This window comes from Corvus brachyrhynchos, unplaced genomic scaffold (genome assembly GCF_000691975.1).
Source record: "Corvus brachyrhynchos isolate BGI_N302 unplaced genomic scaffold, ASM69197v1 scaffold258, whole genome shotgun sequence".
NCBI classification, from domain to species: Eukaryota; Metazoa; Chordata; class Aves; order Passeriformes; family Corvidae; genus Corvus; species Corvus brachyrhynchos.
This window is the reverse complement of record NW_008240122.1, coordinates 5,176,236-5,196,052: the sequence shown is the minus strand read 5'-3', so window position 1 is coordinate 5,196,052 and position 19,817 is coordinate 5,176,236. Positions and strand designations below refer to the sequence as shown.

The 19,817-nt window shown below is 42.2% G+C and overlaps 1 protein-coding gene across 5 annotated transcripts in view; it reads right to left on the bottom strand.

Annotated features, from left to right (window-relative positions):
• Positions 1 to 19,817, bottom strand: part of TTC7A (tetratricopeptide repeat domain 7A) — a 170,624-nt gene that overhangs the window by 41,560 nt on the left and 109,247 nt on the right. For all 5 annotated transcript variants that reach the window (XM_017744795.1, XM_008641720.2, XM_017744796.1 and 2 more), the window contains 2 exons: positions 16,013 to 16,110; positions 10,830 to 10,964 (listed from right to left, as the gene is read on the bottom strand). In XM_017744795.1, coding sequence (XP_017600284.1) covers positions 10,830 to 10,964; positions 16,013 to 16,110 — 233 coding nt within the window. The remainder of the gene's footprint in view (positions 1 to 10,829; positions 10,965 to 16,012; positions 16,111 to 19,817) is intronic.

Sequence of the window (19,817 nt, the reverse complement as noted above, 5' to 3'; positions counted from 1 at the left end):
CTTGGAGTCATCACATACATTTCCAAAAATTCTGTGGGGGAAAAAGAACAGAAGAAGTCATCGTTGTCTACTGAGAACTTCAAAAATGTCAGAGTAATAGGATACATCTGAGCTGGACACTAGATAACTTACTTAAAAGAGTATTTTCCCGTTTAAAAAGATGATTGAGTGTTTTTCTCTGCTTATTTGGCAAGTTTGTGAGACAACTGTCTTCATTTTTCAGAAGACTGTTAAAATCAAAATACCTTTATAATATAGATTTATTTATATTGTGTATTCACCCATTTACATCCTCATACATTACAGAAAAACAAAATACACCTCTTGGAAGAGACTGCTCATTTACTTGCTTGAGCTATCAGCCACTATGTTAGTGGTTTTCTTAGAAAAAAATATGTAAGAGGCATACTTATGTGTTTGAATGTCAACTTGTTAATAAAATAATTTCTCATTATAAATTTCATAACATATCTTATGGTTGAACTTTAACATTTCTCAGGATTTGGACTAGATGATTGGGGTGTTGGACTGGATGATTGTTGTAGGCCCCTTCCAAAAGAAATAGTCTATTCTAATTCTAGATTTATTAAATTCATTCAAAAGGTCAAAAGTGATACTCAGTTTTCACTGCCACATGTAATTGAAAAGGGAAACTGTTTTTTTACATATATATATATATATATATACACACACACATATAAGAATGTATGTAGATAAAATAATTCTCTTACTTCATATCTTATGGTTGAACTTTAACATTTCTCAGGATTTGGACTAGATGATTGGGGTGTTGGACTGGATGATTGTTGTAGGCCCCTTCCAAAAGAAATAGTCTATTCTAATTCTAGATTTATTAAATTCATTCAAAAGGTCAAAAGTGATACTCAGTTTTCACTGCCACATGTAATTGAAAAGGGAAACTGTTTTTTTACATATATATATATATATATATATACACACACACATGTAAGCATGTATGTAGATAAAATAATTCTCTTACTTCATACAGCAGGCATTGCTCTTTGATCCATAATCTGGGTTCTACATGTTCTCACTGCAAAAACTTGTTTAGTGTCTTTTTTTTTTAAACTGATGTCATGCAGTAAGTATTGACAGTTCAAGAGTCCAATTCAAAACTACTAATTCAGACTCCAGATTTAGAAAAACTATTCTGAAATTAGACACAGCCTTAAATGTCCTGACTTTTAAAGGCAGTGAATAGTCTCGGGAAGTCTCTCTCTGGGAAGGAGGAAATAAGAGTGAAAATTCCTCTTGAACAGCTTTGAAACTGCGATTTCAAAACACTGGGAGACCCAGACGACTGCGGGGACTTGGCACGGTGACGTGGAGCTTGCTAGAGGTGAGCAGGGAAGCATCTCAAAGGCAGTCCCCTGCCTGACCACGGGAAGGCTCCACCTTGGCCTGACATGAGACTGGGATCACAAATGGCATTCCTACTGGTACACTAAAAATGATTCTATAGTGAAGTGACAGCATGGCTGAACACCCTTCCACTTCTGAGGTGACCCTCCTAGAAGAAGGGTGAGACACTGTCAGAAAATGCTCTAGTATTTCTCAGCCATCCCTAGGTTGTGGTACAAGATAAATGTCATTCTCCAAGGCTGTCAACATGAGCAAAATATTAGTTCCTTCAGAAGAGTTATACTCTTTCAGAATGACTCACATACATTTCTTTCTGGTTAATCATAAAATCTCTGCATGCATCCCCTTCCCTTGGCTCCAAGAGGCTGCAGCTATCTATAAAAACAGAAAGCAAGGCCATGTACCTTGTCAAGCTGAATATGTGCACAGCCTTATGCAGAAATTTGTGGGAGGACAGTATTTTCCTTGCACTTCCAAGGAACAGAGCATTTTCCTGCCAAGTGCTGCATAGCAGCTGACGCCACGCATGTGGCATTAATGAGCCTGGGGATGTGCAAAGCGACAATTCACAGCCTCAAGATGAACACTCCATTCCCAAAGTTTGCACAAACTCAGCAGCACAAAAGAAGGGGTGAAATCCTGGCACTGCTTGAAGTCAGCAGAAGTTCTGGATACTGCCATACTAAAAGCTCTATTAGCAACTAAGAGCATCATGTGACTCGTTTCATTTCAGAACAGAACTGGGAACAAGTGGGTTTAGATATGAAATCACGCACAGCCGGTGTTTCAATGCATGCAAAATAGAGAGTCCTTATTCTTCCAACGGTACCTGTAAATCTTCTTCAGTAATAACAATTATTTAGAGGAAGTGCAGCAACACAGAATCTAAATAAGATCTACAAATTGTATTTTATGGTATCGTAATGTAGCATATTAAAGTTCAGTCCATTTCTTTGCAGGCTCAATAGTCAATAAAAATGATTTAATGGTGTGGGAGGCCTAATTTGCATAGAAAAGAATGAGAGGGGTGCCTTTTGGTTACAAAAGGAAATGAGTGTTAAAATTTTTAGCTACCCAGCTAAAAATAGACATTAAAGGACATCATTTAGGCCTGCATTAAAATGTGTTTTCTGTAAATTCATTTTTCACTTCTATTACACACTCATTTGATTTACAGATTAACAAGATATGCTTATGTAACAGGGAATAAAAACATAACTAGAGGCAGAAATCAAATGCAAGAAACACGGACCTATTAAATTTACCATGGTAAAACCCTCAGCAGTACTGAAAGTATTGAAACACCTGCTTTCATGTTACCTGGGTTAGCAGCTTCCTGACCATTGGATTAATCAGCCTATCTCCTTATATGACCTAATTATGCTGTAAACAACATCTAACCAAATTAGCAGCCTTTGCGAGGAAGTTCTGTTACAGAGACTTGGCATCCAGTTTCACTCCAAAGCAGAGCATACCTTCTCATGCTGACACAGGCATCTAATATCTGTAATTCTTATCTGTGAAAGGGTCAATGCTTCAGGGAAACCATTTATGAACCTCTAATGGACTAGATTGTTCTTGGTACTGACGTTCTTTGGAGCTTTGAATCTAAAACCAAGCTTCCTTGCTCTCTCTTGCTTAACGCCATCTCCATAAAAATTTAAATAAATTTACAGATTTACAGTCTGTTTTGAACTAAAAGGTCTCTGAATGCTGCTGAGCAGAGAGAGGACGATCCTGGGTGTACCACTCTTCTATTTGTCTCTCTCTCAAAATCCAAGAAACCGTGTGTGTGAATGACAACGTTTCAGCACTCTAACCTACAGGTAAGAGACCATCCACTGCATGGATGGGCAAAGACAGGTTCAGTCCTTCACTCTCTCCTTTCATTCAGTTATTGAAGCCTGCACTTCAGTGCCAGCACTGAGACCACGAGCAGCTATCCAGCTGACTTCAAGGTTCAGCCTAGCACGATTCATTCCTTTCGCAGATCCACTTCATGTCTCCTGTTTGTGTCCTCTTGCACTACTATCCAACCTATTCTGCTGTTCTTCCAGACACCTGTTGTCTTCTCTTGTGGCTATGGCCCCTTCTGCCTGGACTTGCAACTAGACTGATACACCCATTTTAATGCATCTGCACTGAGATTTTCACTAACTTCTAATATAAGCTCCTAGTTCTTTCAGCTGTTTCTGCTAGCATTTAAACTCATCTACAGTGAAGATCCTTAATCAAGTGAAAACTGGCAGAAGCGTATCATCTACTTGCTCTCCAAAGACCACTAACAAATGCACACACCAAGAGCAATTGCCAGAACACTGACAAAGCTGGGTGTCCTACAGTCAGCCCCTTTATTTTGTCCAAGATAAAATTACTGCAGAGTCCCGTTAGGGAGTCCATCAGGGTGTAACAACAGTTTAATCCAGTTCCAATCACGTCTGTATCACACTGCTGTCTGAGAAACACAACTGTTCAACATCACCTTGAACACTGACCCTATTCCCCAGTTCAAACCAGTGTCAAGAGTGATAGTGCTTGTCACTGCAGAAACAACTGTAATTCTAGCCTAAAGAAACCAAACAGATTTGAAATGTTTTTCTGCAACGTGAACAACCCAAGAGTTAAAATTTTGTTCCTTGTGAATCACATTTGGTGTTATCCAAGAGGCAGCACTTAACTCCCACAAAGTAGACTGCTCTCCATCACTTGGGTTGTGTGTGCCTGATGCATTTGAAGCACTCCACTCTTGTCCACCCTGAAAACGTTACTGCACAGTGACAAGGCCAGGGTAGCAGCCAAATGCCCAGCAGGATGGTACAGCGCAGAGCAGCTCTTCACACTTAAGAAGGTGAGACTATCTGTGAGGGTGTGTTGGAAGGTGATTTCTGTTCCACATCATCTGACTTCAGGAGCTATTAATGCTTGTTACTGCAGGAGCCCTTAGCCAGCTGGAAAGACCCACTCTGAGACAGCTCTGCCACCAGCAGTGACTACTAAGCTATTACTATGACAAAGGGTTCCCCCACTGCCTTTCCTTTCTGGCAGGTGAGGTTTAGTCATTGTTCCATGCTATGACACCACCCTGCATGCAGCAGCTTGACAATTCATGGCAGATTAGACAGAAGATTCCTCAAGGCATATCCTGACTACAGTAATTTCATTTGATGCAAACATTTGATACAGAAATGAAGTACAGAAACTGCTGTTTGTTCCCATACACCTGAGCTCAGCCACCTGCTCTGCTGAACGAGGCAACAGATTTACATCCTCTCTTTGCACGCAAACTGAAGTCCAGGGACTGGCTTTAAATTCCCAAGCTTCGGGTCTCACAGGGCCTGAAATGACCACCAAGCTTCTTTATTTACAAATGCAGCATTAGAGTGAAAGCTTCTGGAAGCAGCACAGAAGTGCCACAAGCTACCTTCTATACTAAATGGTGCAGTCAAAACATGACCACACAGCCCAGTCAAGCATAAATTCCTACTTTCCGTCTCTGGTATGAATAAATGTCCTGCCTCCTTCTTCACTACTGTGTACACTTTATCACTTATCCATACTTACTGAGCAGCTGAGGAAATGGTAGGTTTTGGTACCCTCAGTCATTCTCTGGCAGTGCAACAGACTTCTCTCCATCTCTTGGCAAATTTTCTACAGAATGCTTAACAAAAACCATTGGTAGCTGCTGCCTGTTTCCTTCTCAAGCGAATGTTCAAGACATGTGTGAATGTTTGCATGTCCCAGATTTTGAGAAATGGTATGTGCTCTTTGAAAACTCTCCAGGCCGAAGGATTACCAGTCCACAAAGTTTCACATCCACCTCCAGCAACAAGAAACATCCAGAAACCTCAGGAATGGAGGAGGCAATCCCAAATGCCCGGTACTGACATAAGGCTGTAAGAACCCTTTTGACTTTTTAAATTCACTGTTGAAAATAAAACAAACCAAACTGGAGAGTGTAGAACAAAACTTATTAATCCCTCTTGAGGATGATCAGATGAAGAGAAATAGGGAATTTCGTGATCTTTAATCTCTACCACAAGTCTAGAACAGAGCTTGGTAAATCAGGAAGCTCAGCAGAACCACTGCTGGCTTCTTAACTTCATTAATAATATTTCAAAGGGGACAAAACCAGCTCATGTTATCCTTTCTATCTCCAGCTGAAGTTTTCCTAATTCCCCCCTAGAAAGTAAATACTGCAGGGGAGCCATCTTTGCAATACACCTTTATTCTCCTCAGAAATGGAAGTGTAATAAAGGACTCTCTCCTGCTCCCTGTCACCAGGCTCCAGCATTTCACAGTGCTTTGTGTCACTGTAAAGAGACACAAAAATCAGCAGCTTTTATGGAGCTCAAGAACTCAAGCAGCGAATGGGGCAGTTCTAAACTTGAAATTCTAAGACTTGAAAGCACTTTAAAAAAGAAAAATATTAGAATTGGTTCAACAACCAGTGCTGCATTACAGGACAGTATCTGATCCAGCTATTCTGGCAATATCAATAAAGATGTCTCCCACACCGGATAAACACTTTTAGTATCAGTGCAGGGGCTTAGCACTGCTAAAAGCTTGGAGAAGGAAGAACACTGAAGTGCCCATGCGCAGGCTGTGCAAACACAAGCTGTGCTGGGTGAGCAGAGGGGCAGCAGGGAGGCCTGGCTGCACCCTTGGCTGCTGCCAGGATCTGGCTCCGTGGCCGCGGAGCAGCGTGTTGGAGTCCTCAGCCCACTGGCCCTGAGGACACTTTCTTGTGGAACAAAGCCCATCCCCTCTAACACAGCTTTTTCCCAGGAACTGGCCCATATGGAATAAAATAAATAAATCACAAGTGTTTTGCAAAGGGGAAAAAAAAAGTTCCTGCTGTACATAACTCGGGGGAGCAGATGTTTTTCCATTAGCTCACTGTTCTCTGCTGCACTGGCTCTCTTTGCATTTCTTGTTTGTAGAATGTTCAGGATAATCTATTTTTCCTAGGTTAAACTTTAGCATGTTAATGAGACAGCAGGTAGCCCACTCCAGTCCCACTGTGAGTACACAGAATAGTATCCTAGTCATTTTTTCTAAATGCTCCTTTAAGTTAGCCTTAGGGTCTACCTGGTGAGGTTCACAGGCTGAGCTTAGCAGGCATTTAGCCAAACTTAGATCAAATTACCAGACCTACTTTGCTGTGAGTGGCCATATTTGGTAAAGTATTGGGTTAGTCAAGAAGCTAAATTGTTGGATATAAACTACTAGTAAAGACAAACAAAGTGGACCTTGTAGTTAAAAGTAAGGCTTAAAATAATACAGTAACAGAAGCTAGAATATTAGAACTCTTATTAAAACTGGCTTGTAGCATTCTAAAATACTCTGTATAAATAGAGCATACAGTTATTACTGCCTGGAAATATAATCACAGGTAGTTCAGATAAGAAATCATGCCAGTTACCCAAAGAGCTTAGAACTATTAACACTATCTCTTTCCAATACTGACATGCTTTGCTCTCTGGGTCAAAAGTGATCTTATAAAAATGTCGAATGAAGGTAAATTTTGGTCATAAATTTCAACGATTTCAAGTATATATTTTCCTTAGCCAAACAGCATGACTCTACTTTCTAAACAAAAAGGAGGAGTACTGGCATGACTTTTAGAAATATTAACACTAGTAATCTCTAGGATTCCCCTTGCAGCTCTTCCTGCAGGAAGAGGGAGGAGTTAACAAGCTTTACGAGTGCCACCAAAGTTCCTTGCCACTTCTCAAACTTGAATTCAAGCTCTCGGCGATGAAAAGCAGAACAAAGAGAAACTAAGCATATTGATTGCATAATGACCACCTCTCCTGGAGCTGCACCACCACAGCATGTACACTGTAGCACAGTTCCTAAGCACTCCCTGAAATGAGCCGTTTCTCAGACATGGGGCCAAGAAAAATGTTTAGGCTCATAAATGTTGAAGTGTTCCAAGATGACTCTTCTTAAGCAGCCATTACATTGTTAAAAGGGACCAGACAAGCTGTGTTAACAACCTTTGCTGCAGAACACTTAGAAATAGAATACGCCTGTTAGTGTTCCAAGCATGCCTGCTGCAGGGGAGCTCTCTAGTCTTTGAGGACAGCCCCACTACTCTTCCAAAGCTGTGACTACCTGTGCAGAAAACAGGAAGATGTGGAAGCCCACTAAGGAAATGTGTCAAGTTCCCTGCTGCAGATGACTGTACTCCCAGGTGGCCCTGTAAGAGATGGCTAGACATGAGATTAACGATGAGAATCCACCATTTTATTTTGATGCTTGAAAGAGACAGTGACTCTTTCTAGAGACCACAGACCCATCAAGCAGCTCTTTGTTTACAGGAAGCTACTAAAATTTAGCTTGCCAAAGATCACTAGGCATTGCTGCAGGGAAAGACAAGGTACAGCATCTGTTACAGTGCAACGCATTTGGATTTAGCAGCTGCACATCCAAAGGTGGTGCTTTATTGTCTTCCCTACAAAACTATGCTGGTCACAAACCCAGAAAAGTTATAGATAAAACCACTAAGTATATGCCCTCTTATGGGCGAAGTAAGTATCTTTATCACAGCACAAAAGGGATTAACTATTGGCACAGGGTTCACAGCCTTCCCTTCAGCCACTGTTAAGGGAACGCACATATTCTCATGAGCTAATTGTGAAACCCATAGAGAACAAGGGGTCTCCAGCTTGGAGGGACTGAGGACACTTCCATACAAGGCAGGAACTCCTACTGCAGCTGCAGGATGATCCAGTAAGGATTCCCCCATGTAAGCATCACTGGAGAGCTACCATCCCCTAACAGTCCCTTCTGCAAGTGTATGTGCTGGCTTTGTGGCCTGGCCTGGCTGCTGGAGGGCTGTAAGAGCAGCCCTGCATAGCTGTGGGATAGCTGGTTTTGTGTGCCTCTTCCCAGTCTTAGTGCACAAAGTTCTAACTGCACCAGTGGGTTGGTACCATTGGTTTTCATGCCCTGGGATATGAGGAGGCATGGGAACTGTAATGGCTCTAATGGAACCCAGACACAACTGCAACCTGGCAATCTCAATCCATACCCGGGCACAGAGACACAGCCAGCTGCGTCCTGGGAGTGTCTGAGAAGGACGGATGCTTTGTTATAAATCTACTGCAGTATGAGGTTAGGAAGTTGCAGTAATTTTATCTAAGGATTTATGAGTCATGCTAAAAAGGTCCAAGTGTTAATGACAGCAAAAACAACAACACACAAGTCACTTCCCAAAGGCAGCTTAACATTTTTTCCCTTTGGAGATAGGACATTGAGGTATGAAAAAGTTAGGCGACTTGCTTGGAGTCACAAGATGAGTCATTGATTGAAAAAGGACAAGTCCAAGCTAAACCTGATAAAAATCTACAGCATACTGATGCAGACCTTTCATGAATATCAAGTGACTCCATATGCAGGCATCAGAATGTTACACTAATTGCCTGTTGCTTTCCACAGCCATTAATCTTGGGGTGAGCTGTAATGCAAAACCACCTGACTACCTCAACTTTCTCTAACCATACATTTCTGTTTAATTTGTTGTCTATGAAGTATCTCTAGTTTGGAAGTTACTAACTTCTTAAAAGTATATTTGTTCCTCCTTTCCCCTCCTTTCAGACGGGAAAGATCCTAGTAGCGAAGGTCAGTGATACCCTTTGGATTATTCCATTCACTAAGACCAGCAAAAGGTCGACCCACTTCCAAGAAGCCCTCTAGTTATTCAGGCACTGTGCCCTTCTCCATAGAGAGCAAAGACTACCCCAAAACACCTGCATCTCTCTTCATCCCTCAGGATACCAGAATGCAGCAGCTTCCACACTACTGTGAGAAGAGAACGGCCAGTACCTCAGCAGGAGCTCATTAAGCTGCATCCATAACAATAACTGACTTCAGTAATGAAATTACAAAGCAGTCACAGTACATGTTTTCAAAATATCAATCCTGACTCAAGTCCAGCTAAAAGTAAGCATGAAGCAAAACAAAGGCTTAAAAAGTGATAAGACAGAAAAGTTACACCTAATAAAAATAAATTATAAAAGAATTAATTAACACCTTTCAGAAAGGTGCTCTATTCACACTGAAAAGCAATCATAGCAATTCACAGCAAGCACTAAGTCTTTATTGCTTTTGTCTTTTCAGACAGCAGCAAAAACATAAACTGCCTAGAGCTATCTGCAGGATGATGGACAACAGACACCTGACTTCTCATCATAATAAAACTCCGTTTATTTTGCTCCCCATCAGCCTTCTCTGCAGCCTTAAATCAGGACTATAACCTGAATAAAGCAAAATCTTGCTGGTGATTTTGAAGTCCACAGCACATTACTGAAATTTACATCCACACAAGTCATTAAGGTGAACACGTGATTAACTTAAAGGATGATGCATTCCATAAGGTGACTTCTTTTGTTAATATTAATCAAACTGTAGCAAAACCAATGTAATTTATTTTGTTCTAGAACTAAAGTCTAATAGATAGGAAATTACCCACAAAAACAGCTATGACAATCTTTGCTGAGAAGTAGGGTGAGACTGCCAGGTCCTATGTGAGAACTGTCAATTGCACAGATTAGCGAAATGAGAATTTGAAAGGTTCTCCTGCATGAAGAATAGAAAACTATCAGCAGCTTTCCAGGGGGTTCTGCTTTTATTTCTTCATTGTAAATGGTGAAACATCTAATAAGCAATCACAGCACTCAAAGGTAATTTCAAGGGCACAACTGCGGGCCCAGTTATGGAAGAAAAACTGCTTCTCCTAAAAACAAAATTACAGTGTTGGAACTCTATCAGTTCTGAAACGCTGGAATGCAAATGGCATAATGTGCTGGGCAACTCTGTTCCTCACCAAATGTCCTACATAAAACCCCTCCATGGGTTTGGAGATTGCTTGTGGGTAGAGTCTCTCCTCACTTTTCTTTTCCCCTTATGTGCTCTGTTGTAGCATCTCTGCATCAGTGTCTCAAACTGATACTCAACCTACAAGACCTTGGGAGGTTCAGTCAAGGATAGAGTGCAGAACTTGCTCTTTCTAATAATTTTCACTTAAATCTCAGCAAAGACTGGAAAGCTCTCAGTCTAAATTACAGTTAAGACATGGTTTGCTCAGTTGTATCACAGGGAAGCGTGCAGGAAAAGGAGAATGGAAATAATTGTCCTCATGAACTACCGTTTGTTAGTCAAGAACTACCTACCCTCTTTTTCAAAAAGCATATTACAGTGATTACTAAAGTTTTTTGTGTGTTTTGGAAAAACAAAGGTGAGCTGAAAAATCACACTACTACAATATTTTTTTGGGTCAAAATCAAATAAGTGATGTTTCAAAAACCATCTGGGATAGACAGGCAGATTTTCTGCTGGAATAGAGTGATTTTCAACTAATGACTTCAAATACTCTGTTAATACTTACATTATTTGGTTCACCACTGGAGGGAAAAAGGAACTCCAAGTGGCCCAGGACTTACCAGCTTGTAGCCAAATTTGTTCAAGAGTTGTCCACAGCTTCACAGGTCCCTGCTTCATTGTGCTGCTTTGCATAGTTACTTCAGACATGGCCTGTTCCAGTCTTGATGCAGCAAGGGAAGAGGCTCGTTGTGATCCTACGAACCAAACAAACAGTAATGTGTTTTATACTTATTTATGATATTTCTTTGACTCAATGAGGCAGTGGGTCTGATCCTCCACTCACTGCATTGGTTTTATGTAATAAGAACTCTGCTGAATTTTCACATGACAAACTGGAGAACTGTGTTGTATAAAAGGTTAATTACTGAAAAAAACCCCCCACTAAATTATCCAAGGGCTGCAGCTCAAACAAGCAAATTAAGAGACAGACAGTAATTTTATAAAGGTCTGCTTAGCATTCATCAAGGAAGCAACCATATTTTGCTCATTTGGGAAGCAGAAGTCTAGCATCAAATATTTTCCACAAAACCCCATTTTATAAGTGCAGACACCATACAATTACAACATGTGCCCCAGTAAGGTAAAAAATTCATACAGCATTACAAGGTAGCTTAGCCCCATTCAGATAGCAGACACATTTCAAGTGACATCAATATTGTTCTACTGATTTAGAGGCAGCGTGGTTTTTCATTTAACCTTGGGGAGCAGAGAGTTCAGAGCTTTGACTATATTAACCTTTAGTATGCACTGTAACATTTACGCAAGAATGAAGTATTTGGCGCCCACATCTCTGGGACAAAACATCACATCAAAAGCTTATCCCAGGAGGGCTGCATGGGCACTGACCACGTTCTCCAGTACAGCAAGTGGGATTATACTGGTGAGCTGACCCCCCAGAGGGGTATCAAGATGGTGGTAACAAAATAAGAAGCTACAAAATGAGATTTCAGAGTTGGCTTTGTAAAGCTTTGAGAAATAAGTATTTTAATATACATAGGTTTTAATGTGATTTTATGGTTGATAAGTTCCTTCTTCTCTGGAGAGCTGCTGTGACTGAAGCACTTGTGTTGATTAGCATTACACTTGAATCTATCCTTACAGGCTGACCTCACAAACCACAAGACCCTGGAGTTAAATCCGGCTTTTTCTCTCCCACTGCCACAGGGCATATGCACTTAATGGCCTCTCTGAGAGGGACAGCATGCTTTTCCAGCTGGAGTGTGCTGAAGAGAGGGCTGCCAAACCACACCTCCTCACCAGCAGACTGACACATCACCCTGTGGTCCCCAGCCACGGTCTGCCAGCCATCTCCGCTCCGGATACTGAGCAGGGATCCTGCCTCCCGCCAGGCATGAGGGGAGAGACATTTCTGCCTCACCCTCCTGTGCCAAGACACCTGTGCTTCATGAGGCAAGACATGGCTGCAGCTTCTGCTTAACCCGAGGTGAGCATGTCATGGCTTGGGAGAGACCACAAGTGCAACTCCAAGCCCAGAACTGCTATGGGAAATATTTGTCCTATTATCTCATCGCTAACTAATGTCATTCATTTCAAGCAGGAGAACTTCAAAACAGCCCTGCAGCAGGCGCCTCCCACGGCTCCCTTGGAAAATGCAAATGTATTCTTCCCAGATGCATTTCTTAAATTCCTACATCTTTTCAAAGACATTCCTGATCTAATGTTCCAAGAGATGACAGTGCAGTAACGGAGCAATTACGGCTTTAACGGTATGGGTAAAAGCCATTCAGCTTTGCAGGGAGACTTTATTGTATTTAACAGTTTATTTAACTGATCCACCTTCAGACTGTTTCACTGCACGAGATTTCTCCCCGTGCCTTGCCCACTCACACTCCTCTCTCCCCCACGCCTATCTCCACCTGTGAGAAATTTCACTGAAACTCCCAGAAATTCAAGTCAGACTAGAGCTGTTTGACACAGGGAAAACTACCAAGCATTTATCCCCAGCCATCCAAAACACAGGCAGCTTCTCTGCAGTGCAGAGACAAGAAAATGGACACATGAACAGCTAGTGATGTTATTAGCAGAGCTTTGAAGTTAGGGCAGATTTCTTGCCTTCTAGATTGGCAAACTTGGAAAAAATTACACATGCTTTGTGGATTGTGCAGTCAGCCTAACCAGATTCTCATATCAGCATGCTTTTAAAGCAACTTTCAGTACCACATTTTTCTGCCAAGACTGCCCTCTCCCAAAGAGGCTTCGTGGAGCTGTGTTTCTTGCAAGCACCCAAATGTAATGCTGGGCTGTTTGCACTGGGTGGGCAGAGGGGCTGGTGTCTTATTCACATCCTCACAGAGCTCACCAAATCCTCTTTTCCTTGCAAGAAAACTACATCACTGTAAGGTCCCTTTGTGCATTTTCGAGAGGTTTACACACAGCCTAAGTAGATCCAGTTAGAATCTACTGAAGTATCCTTCCCTCACAAAGCAGACTTCACAGGAATATAACAGCATAATTGCTCTCAAAGAAACCCAAGTTAGCTGCTCCTCTTCTTCTCTTCATTAGCCCAGCAGTTGCCAACAGGGGAATTTCAGACTGAGACTGATCCTGCCCAGTGTAGCGGGCATCTGCACAGCCAGACAAATGAGACCCCAATTACTTAGCAATTTACAGTGGAGGCTCTTTGCATTTAACAGCCCTTGCCATTCCAGTCCTTTGATGTTTACTTTCTTTCCCTTTTTCCAGCCTACAAGAGGAAGCAAAATACTTTAGGCAGAGACCACGCATCCCTGCTGGGTCTCAGACACAGATACACTCCTTGCTCTAGACACGTATATGCCAGATGATCAGGCTCCCTCCAAACCAGCCCATGCTCCACATTTGCCACCGCTGCTCTCTCCCATCTCTGCTGGGATGCTCACAGCAGTTCTCCTTAAAGCCTGCCTGACCAAATAAACTCTGTAAGAGAAGGTTTTTGCCAGCCTGGCCCTTCTGGACTGAAAGGGGCTCAGCCACATCTCTGAATGTCAGGCAAGCAATACGGTGCCCCTGGGGTTGGGCTGATGGCTACTAGAGCCACAAAGGAGTTTAGCTCTAACACACTGTATCCTGAGAGAGGAGGTCAGCATGTGTCGTGCTGGCAGGACTCTGACCTCAGGGTGGTGGTGGGAGATGGAAAAACTTCAAGCAACATTACCAAAAAAAAGTATCTGTAAGTCTCATTATAAGAGATCTCTTCCTAAAGAAACGTGCTAAAAAAACCTCCCCACAAAACCTGTCTCTCAGAGCTTTAATGTCATGCCTCAAAATACATGCAAATGTTGGCATAAGAAGGTATCACATCAATTTGTTATTTTAGTGCAGTCTCTTTCTCTGTTTAACAGCTCCACTAGACAGAACATAAACTTCACATTTTACAATAAAGCCCTCCACACAATTTTGGAAGTAACTCATAAAAATAACAAACTGATTTTGTTGTGATGAGCTCTGCACATAAGCCATACAAAACCTATCTAATTAATTTTAAAGCACTGTTCTAGGGTGGTTTAAGACCAAAAAGTCCAAGTTTAATATTTTGCATTTATGAGAAAACTGCTATCAAAATAAAAGTGTAGCTCAGTAGATTTACTAGGCTTATAAGAAACACAGAATTCCCAAGCCTAAATCACTTCAGGCAAAAGCACTGCAAGATAAGACTACATCAGAGAAAGAATGAAACAGCAAGGCAGCTGTCTGATATCAGTGAATTTAGTTAGGAGCACTGCTTCAGTTAGCAGAAGATTAAGAAAATAAAGAGGAATTAATCTTTCTGGCAACAAACCTAAAATTCTGGCACAGCAAATAATCTTATTGTGGTCTAGCTGAGGGAGAGGCCAGTGTCAAACCTGGCCACAGTAACCCCCACCCTTCAGTGATGAGCCCAGAGATGACAGAGCGCCTGCGCATTACAGCGATGCTGCTGCATGCTCCCAGGGGATTTCTCAGCAGACAGCAGTGCCTGTTCCACAGCCATGCAGAAATAGCAGACCTCCTCCCTCCTTCAAAGCAGGCAGCCACAGCCCCAGCTCTGGGGAAGCACAAGGGCAAGAGGGGCTGGAGCTGTAGCCTGCAATCTCACCCATTACCGTCTTCAAAGAGGGTCCCAACAGGGACAGCAGACCCAGCTGCCTCCCTTCTGCAGATGGAGAACAGCAGCAGCCAGAGCCTGCAGAGAAGGGAGCCACAGACCCCTGCTGCAAGCAGCCAGTGCCAGCCCCACACTAAGGTGGGTGGTGTAATTGCAGTACGAGCTCCATTCTTACATCCATTGTGGGGGCAACCATGTTAGCATGGAAACCTGGATTCTCAAAGTGGAGGAGGAATATATTTCTTGGCTAAAACCAAACTGCATTCAGTGCAAATCACTTCAGATGCATGAAAAGCTGGTTCAAAGCTTGTACTTTACAATAACTTGCCCTTCTTGGCAGACAGCACCATGGCATACAGAACAATTAAGACTCAGACAAACGCTAATTCCTTGGAGACCCATGAGATTTATGTGTTAGATTTTTTCTTGCCCAGTTTCCGAGTCTGAAGTTCACTTGCTTTTCAAGTGTTTCTTCTACATCCACAAGGATAGACATTTGATTCCCTAAAAAACCCTCCAAGTTAAAAGGCAAGTCTCTCACATCATCATCTTGTTCTGAGCTAGGGTTTTAAAGGAAGTACCAAATATCAGGAGACTTACGATGAAAATCACAAGTCAGCAGCGCTCTCTGAAAGCTTCCTTTCCCCCTTTACTGCCAAGATCAGCTTTGATGTCTCAGTTATTTCCATCTGGCTGTATCTGTGACTGTGAATATGTATTTACCATATAATAAAGCATCACAAGGTTTATGCACAAATCCCAAAGCAAATCACCATCTAATAGGAACTGACACTCTCACTCAGCTTTCCAAAACCAACAATAGCAGCTGGCTTGATCAGGACATCTAAAAAGGATTAAACAGGGAGAGACAGGGTGAGGGACGGAAGCAATAAAAAAACCAAACCAAAACAAAAAAACCGAAAAAACAAACCAGAATTATACATCTCAGAGAGCTTTGTAAAAGCAAGCAGAAAGTCCTCACTGTGTTTTGCATGGGGAAGCCAAGGTACACACAAACCACAGTGCCACATTCTGCAGCAGAGCTGGCCAGGGAGGCAGACCAGCAGCCCAGCAACACAGATATGTGCAGGCCCACCACCTTCTCCGAAGAAAATGGAACATTCATCTCTCACAAAAGCACAAATCTTGTTTCCTTACCAGAATCGGTATCATGAGCATCTGGGAGAGTGAGATGCAGTCCATTATGCTTTTTGATCACTGGTGTTTCAGTCACACTACTTCCTTTCTCAGAGCCACTGTAAAGAAATGAAATTGTGTCACCTGCACATCTGTCAGTGGAGAAACGTTCTCCTCAAAGCAGGCAATAGTTGAGCTGCCATGGTAAGTGAAAAATCAAGGTTTCCAGTTGTGAGAAATCAGCTTATTGAATATATTAATCCCCACCCCACTGCCAATGGACAGGAAGCTCAGAGACTGCCCAGCAGGGGCTCCAGGGCACACACTCGTATTTAGTTTACTTGGCTATAGGGAGTCTTTGCAAACCACTGGACAGGAAGCATGTTGGCAGCTAGAAGTCAGACCAGAGGAGGCCCACTAGCAGACCCACACCCAGCAATAACCACCATCTCTTGGGCTTGTCTGCAGAATAACTTGTTCACAGGTCTACTCTGCTGATCCTTTTGAAACAGACCAATTACCACCTTCCACCTGGGTGCTAATTTCTTCATTCTTTCATTTCAAAGGGCTTATTTTCTCCCCTTCCACCTTTTTTCTGTTCAAAAAAGAGGAGCAAGATAAAAGCTACCACATAGCACTGCTTTATGAAACAGGGAGCCTCTAGTCTGTTCTTGTACTAGACTTCTGTCCTCACAGGAAAGGCCTTACAAAGAGAAATTCACCAAAAAAAATCATGTGCCTAACAAAAAATCACTTAACACAGATCTCCTGAGCCTTCCTGTCACCACATAGTTTGCCATCCCCCAAGGATCAGTGGTGATGATATCTCCTCTCATCATCCATTAAGGGACAAAATACCAAAAGGAAAAGTGACTGCCCTGGCTACTTTTTCTGGCACACTTCCAAGCCTGCAGCTCAGCCTTTGGACAATATTCCTTCCAGGAAGCAAGCTGTCAGAGAGACATGATTGCTGTGGATGCCCCCATCTTTCAGTCTGATGAGTCCTTTGGTAGGGATTGCACAGAATTCCCTTGAATCTGCATTAATCTAGCAGAAGAATTAGCTTGGGACTGCTATTTGGTTTTAAACACAATTATTCCGTTATCACAGAGAACAACAGCAAAAGATAAACCAAGTCTTGTCCTTCCCAGCTAATAACCTAAGACTGAAAGCCACTTACTGCCATTCATCATAACAGCAGTCATATTTAGAACAGCTAAATAACCTTCTACTTGGGCTTGGGGATCAAACATAACATTTCTGTCAATGCACTCTGAATTCTTGGGCACTGGACTGCACCAGTCTGTCCTAGAATGGGCCTCCCTTGTCTTCCATACTGGTTTCCACACTGAAAACTCATTTGAGACCGTCAGAAGGGAAAATTAAATTATCTGTCCTATGCCTCAGCCTTGCCTAGACAGGACTGACCCAAATACAAGTGCCCTGGCCGGGAGCTGCTGGTGGAACTGTAGGGGCAGCTCAGTCTTACTCCTGTGTATGCAGGAATAAGGCAGCTGCACTTTGAAATATTACTGCCATGAGGCAAGTGCTGCCTTAATGCAGCAGCCACCACCATGGAGTCACTGTTCAGGCACATGCTGAAACACTGGCTAATACACCGCACTCCTACTCTAAGGACAGGTGAAGAGACTGGAAAATCCCAGGCTGAAAATCCTGTGTAATGCATTGTGCAAAACAGCCTCTCCCAATGGCTTTGTTATCCCAGAGAAGGGCTGAAAATTAACTACCCCTTAAAAGCTGCAGTACAAAGCCCTCAGCCAAGAAAGCTTTTCCATGCACCACGGATGGGATAGTAGCCAGATGATTTGCTTTCTGCATACAGCACTGGAAAGGCTGACAGCAGGACATCTACTGCCCATGTTTTTGAAAGGTGGTTGAGACAGCGGACAAAACAGTGACAAAAATGTTGAGCGGAACACTTGATTGTGAGACTGCAGAGGCACCAGTTTGTCAGAGAGAAGACAGGAGGAGAGTTGAACAGGGCATATGAATAGCTGCTGGGGATAAAATATTGGGCCCTGCAAGACTTTTTGGTCTGTCAGAGTCACAGTAAGATTCTAAAGCCAGGAAAAAGGCCAGACAAATGCAAATAAAGTGTCATTTAATTGTGTAGGCAATTATCTACTGATTGAACTAGTAAAGAGTATTGGGTGCACCAGCTCTCAACTTTGTGTAAATACAACCTTCTCTCTTGCAAGAGGCCCTAAAAATGTTTTTGTGCAAGTCTCACTGATAAGAATTCCCCTTAAGTTCCTTTGCAAGCCCTACCCAGAATACTTTACATATTTGTTAGCTGACACTGCTGCAATTTGCTTAATACAAGGTGCTTCCTGGGTCACTGAATCCAGTCTAAAACTGCAGGTATCAAGCTGATTCTTGTTACCTTTCAAGTAGTATTTCCCAATAAAAAGATACTTTATGATGTATTTTTTGAGGAAAAAAAAAATCCCCACTGGGAATAGCAGGGAATACACATTAGAGTTCCTAAAAGCAAAAGCAAAGCAATTTGTTTTGTTTAGGCTTCTATGGCTAAAGCTTATCAAAAGCCTCTAAAGCTATTACATCTTGGGTTTTTAAGTGTAAGAGCCAAAGCACAGCTTGGGATCCAAATGCAGTCCAAATGGCTGAACTAGTTATTTGTCTGTTTTCCAATGTACTCTCTACAGTCTCAGGCTTGCAGCCCCCCCTTGCAAGAGAAAATCTTCCTCAGTCATAATTGTTCAGTGTGGATTTGATCAGCTTCAAGAGGACTACTCATGGGTATAAAGATTATTCATGTGAGAGGTACATGATTGAATTCTTAGCTAAAGATGCTAAGGCCTAAGGAAATCAATGATTCAAGTCTGTAAGAGACCATTGCTGCTATGCAAATATCTTGATTTTTGTGTTTGGTTTGCTGCTCATTAGCTAAACCAACAAGAATTACTAATAATCCCTCAAGGACTACTTGTACACAGGCATTCACCATTCTGTACATATACTTCTGGTGTTTATAAAGCTTATGCAAATGCATACAGAAACTGGGGAACAACTCAAGCTACATCTCCCTGCTGTCTTGACTGTTGCCATCAAGCATGTTGTCCTTCCCATCAAACACAAGCCCTATGGACATTATGGGTGCAGGATCTTGGTACAACATTCCCAAAACATTGTACACTGGCACCTTGACTGAGGCAATATCCAAAGGTGTGGGAAGGAAGAAAACCCAACTCAGTGTCTTCCACACTTTCTAAACTTTACCTTTCAGCGGGGCAGCAGATGAAAGGGAGGAAGCAGAGAATGCAGCATTGTTTGGATGCAGATTTACTAGGACAAGGGAAGGGAGAAAGATGCTACATCCTTCCCTTCTTTCCTTGCCCAGTTAGCACCAGGCTGTGCAACCAGCGTGCAACTGCATCTTATGAGTTTGGCAGTGTGCCTTTCCTTGGCTTACTCAGTTACTCAGTGTCACCCCCACACATTCCTGGGTGGTGCCAACTACTGCAGTCTGTGAACAATAGCTGATGAAAGCTCAGTGCTATTGGGGAAAAAGAAAATCTGCCCTCCATTCTGGACATCCAAATATGGATAGAGATGTTTAGACATTTGGATCAGAAACTCGTGGTTCAAACTGCTTCTTCAATATTAAAATACTGAGGTTTTGGTTTTGTTGCTTTTTATTTTTTTAAAAATAATGGCTATTAAAATCTTGCTTTTTTTTTTAATCACTGCCAGAAACATTATCTTTTAAACAGTACTGTTTATCACCATTTTTGAAAAATAACTCAAGTGCCTAGAAAACTTAAAAAGATAACCACATTGCAAA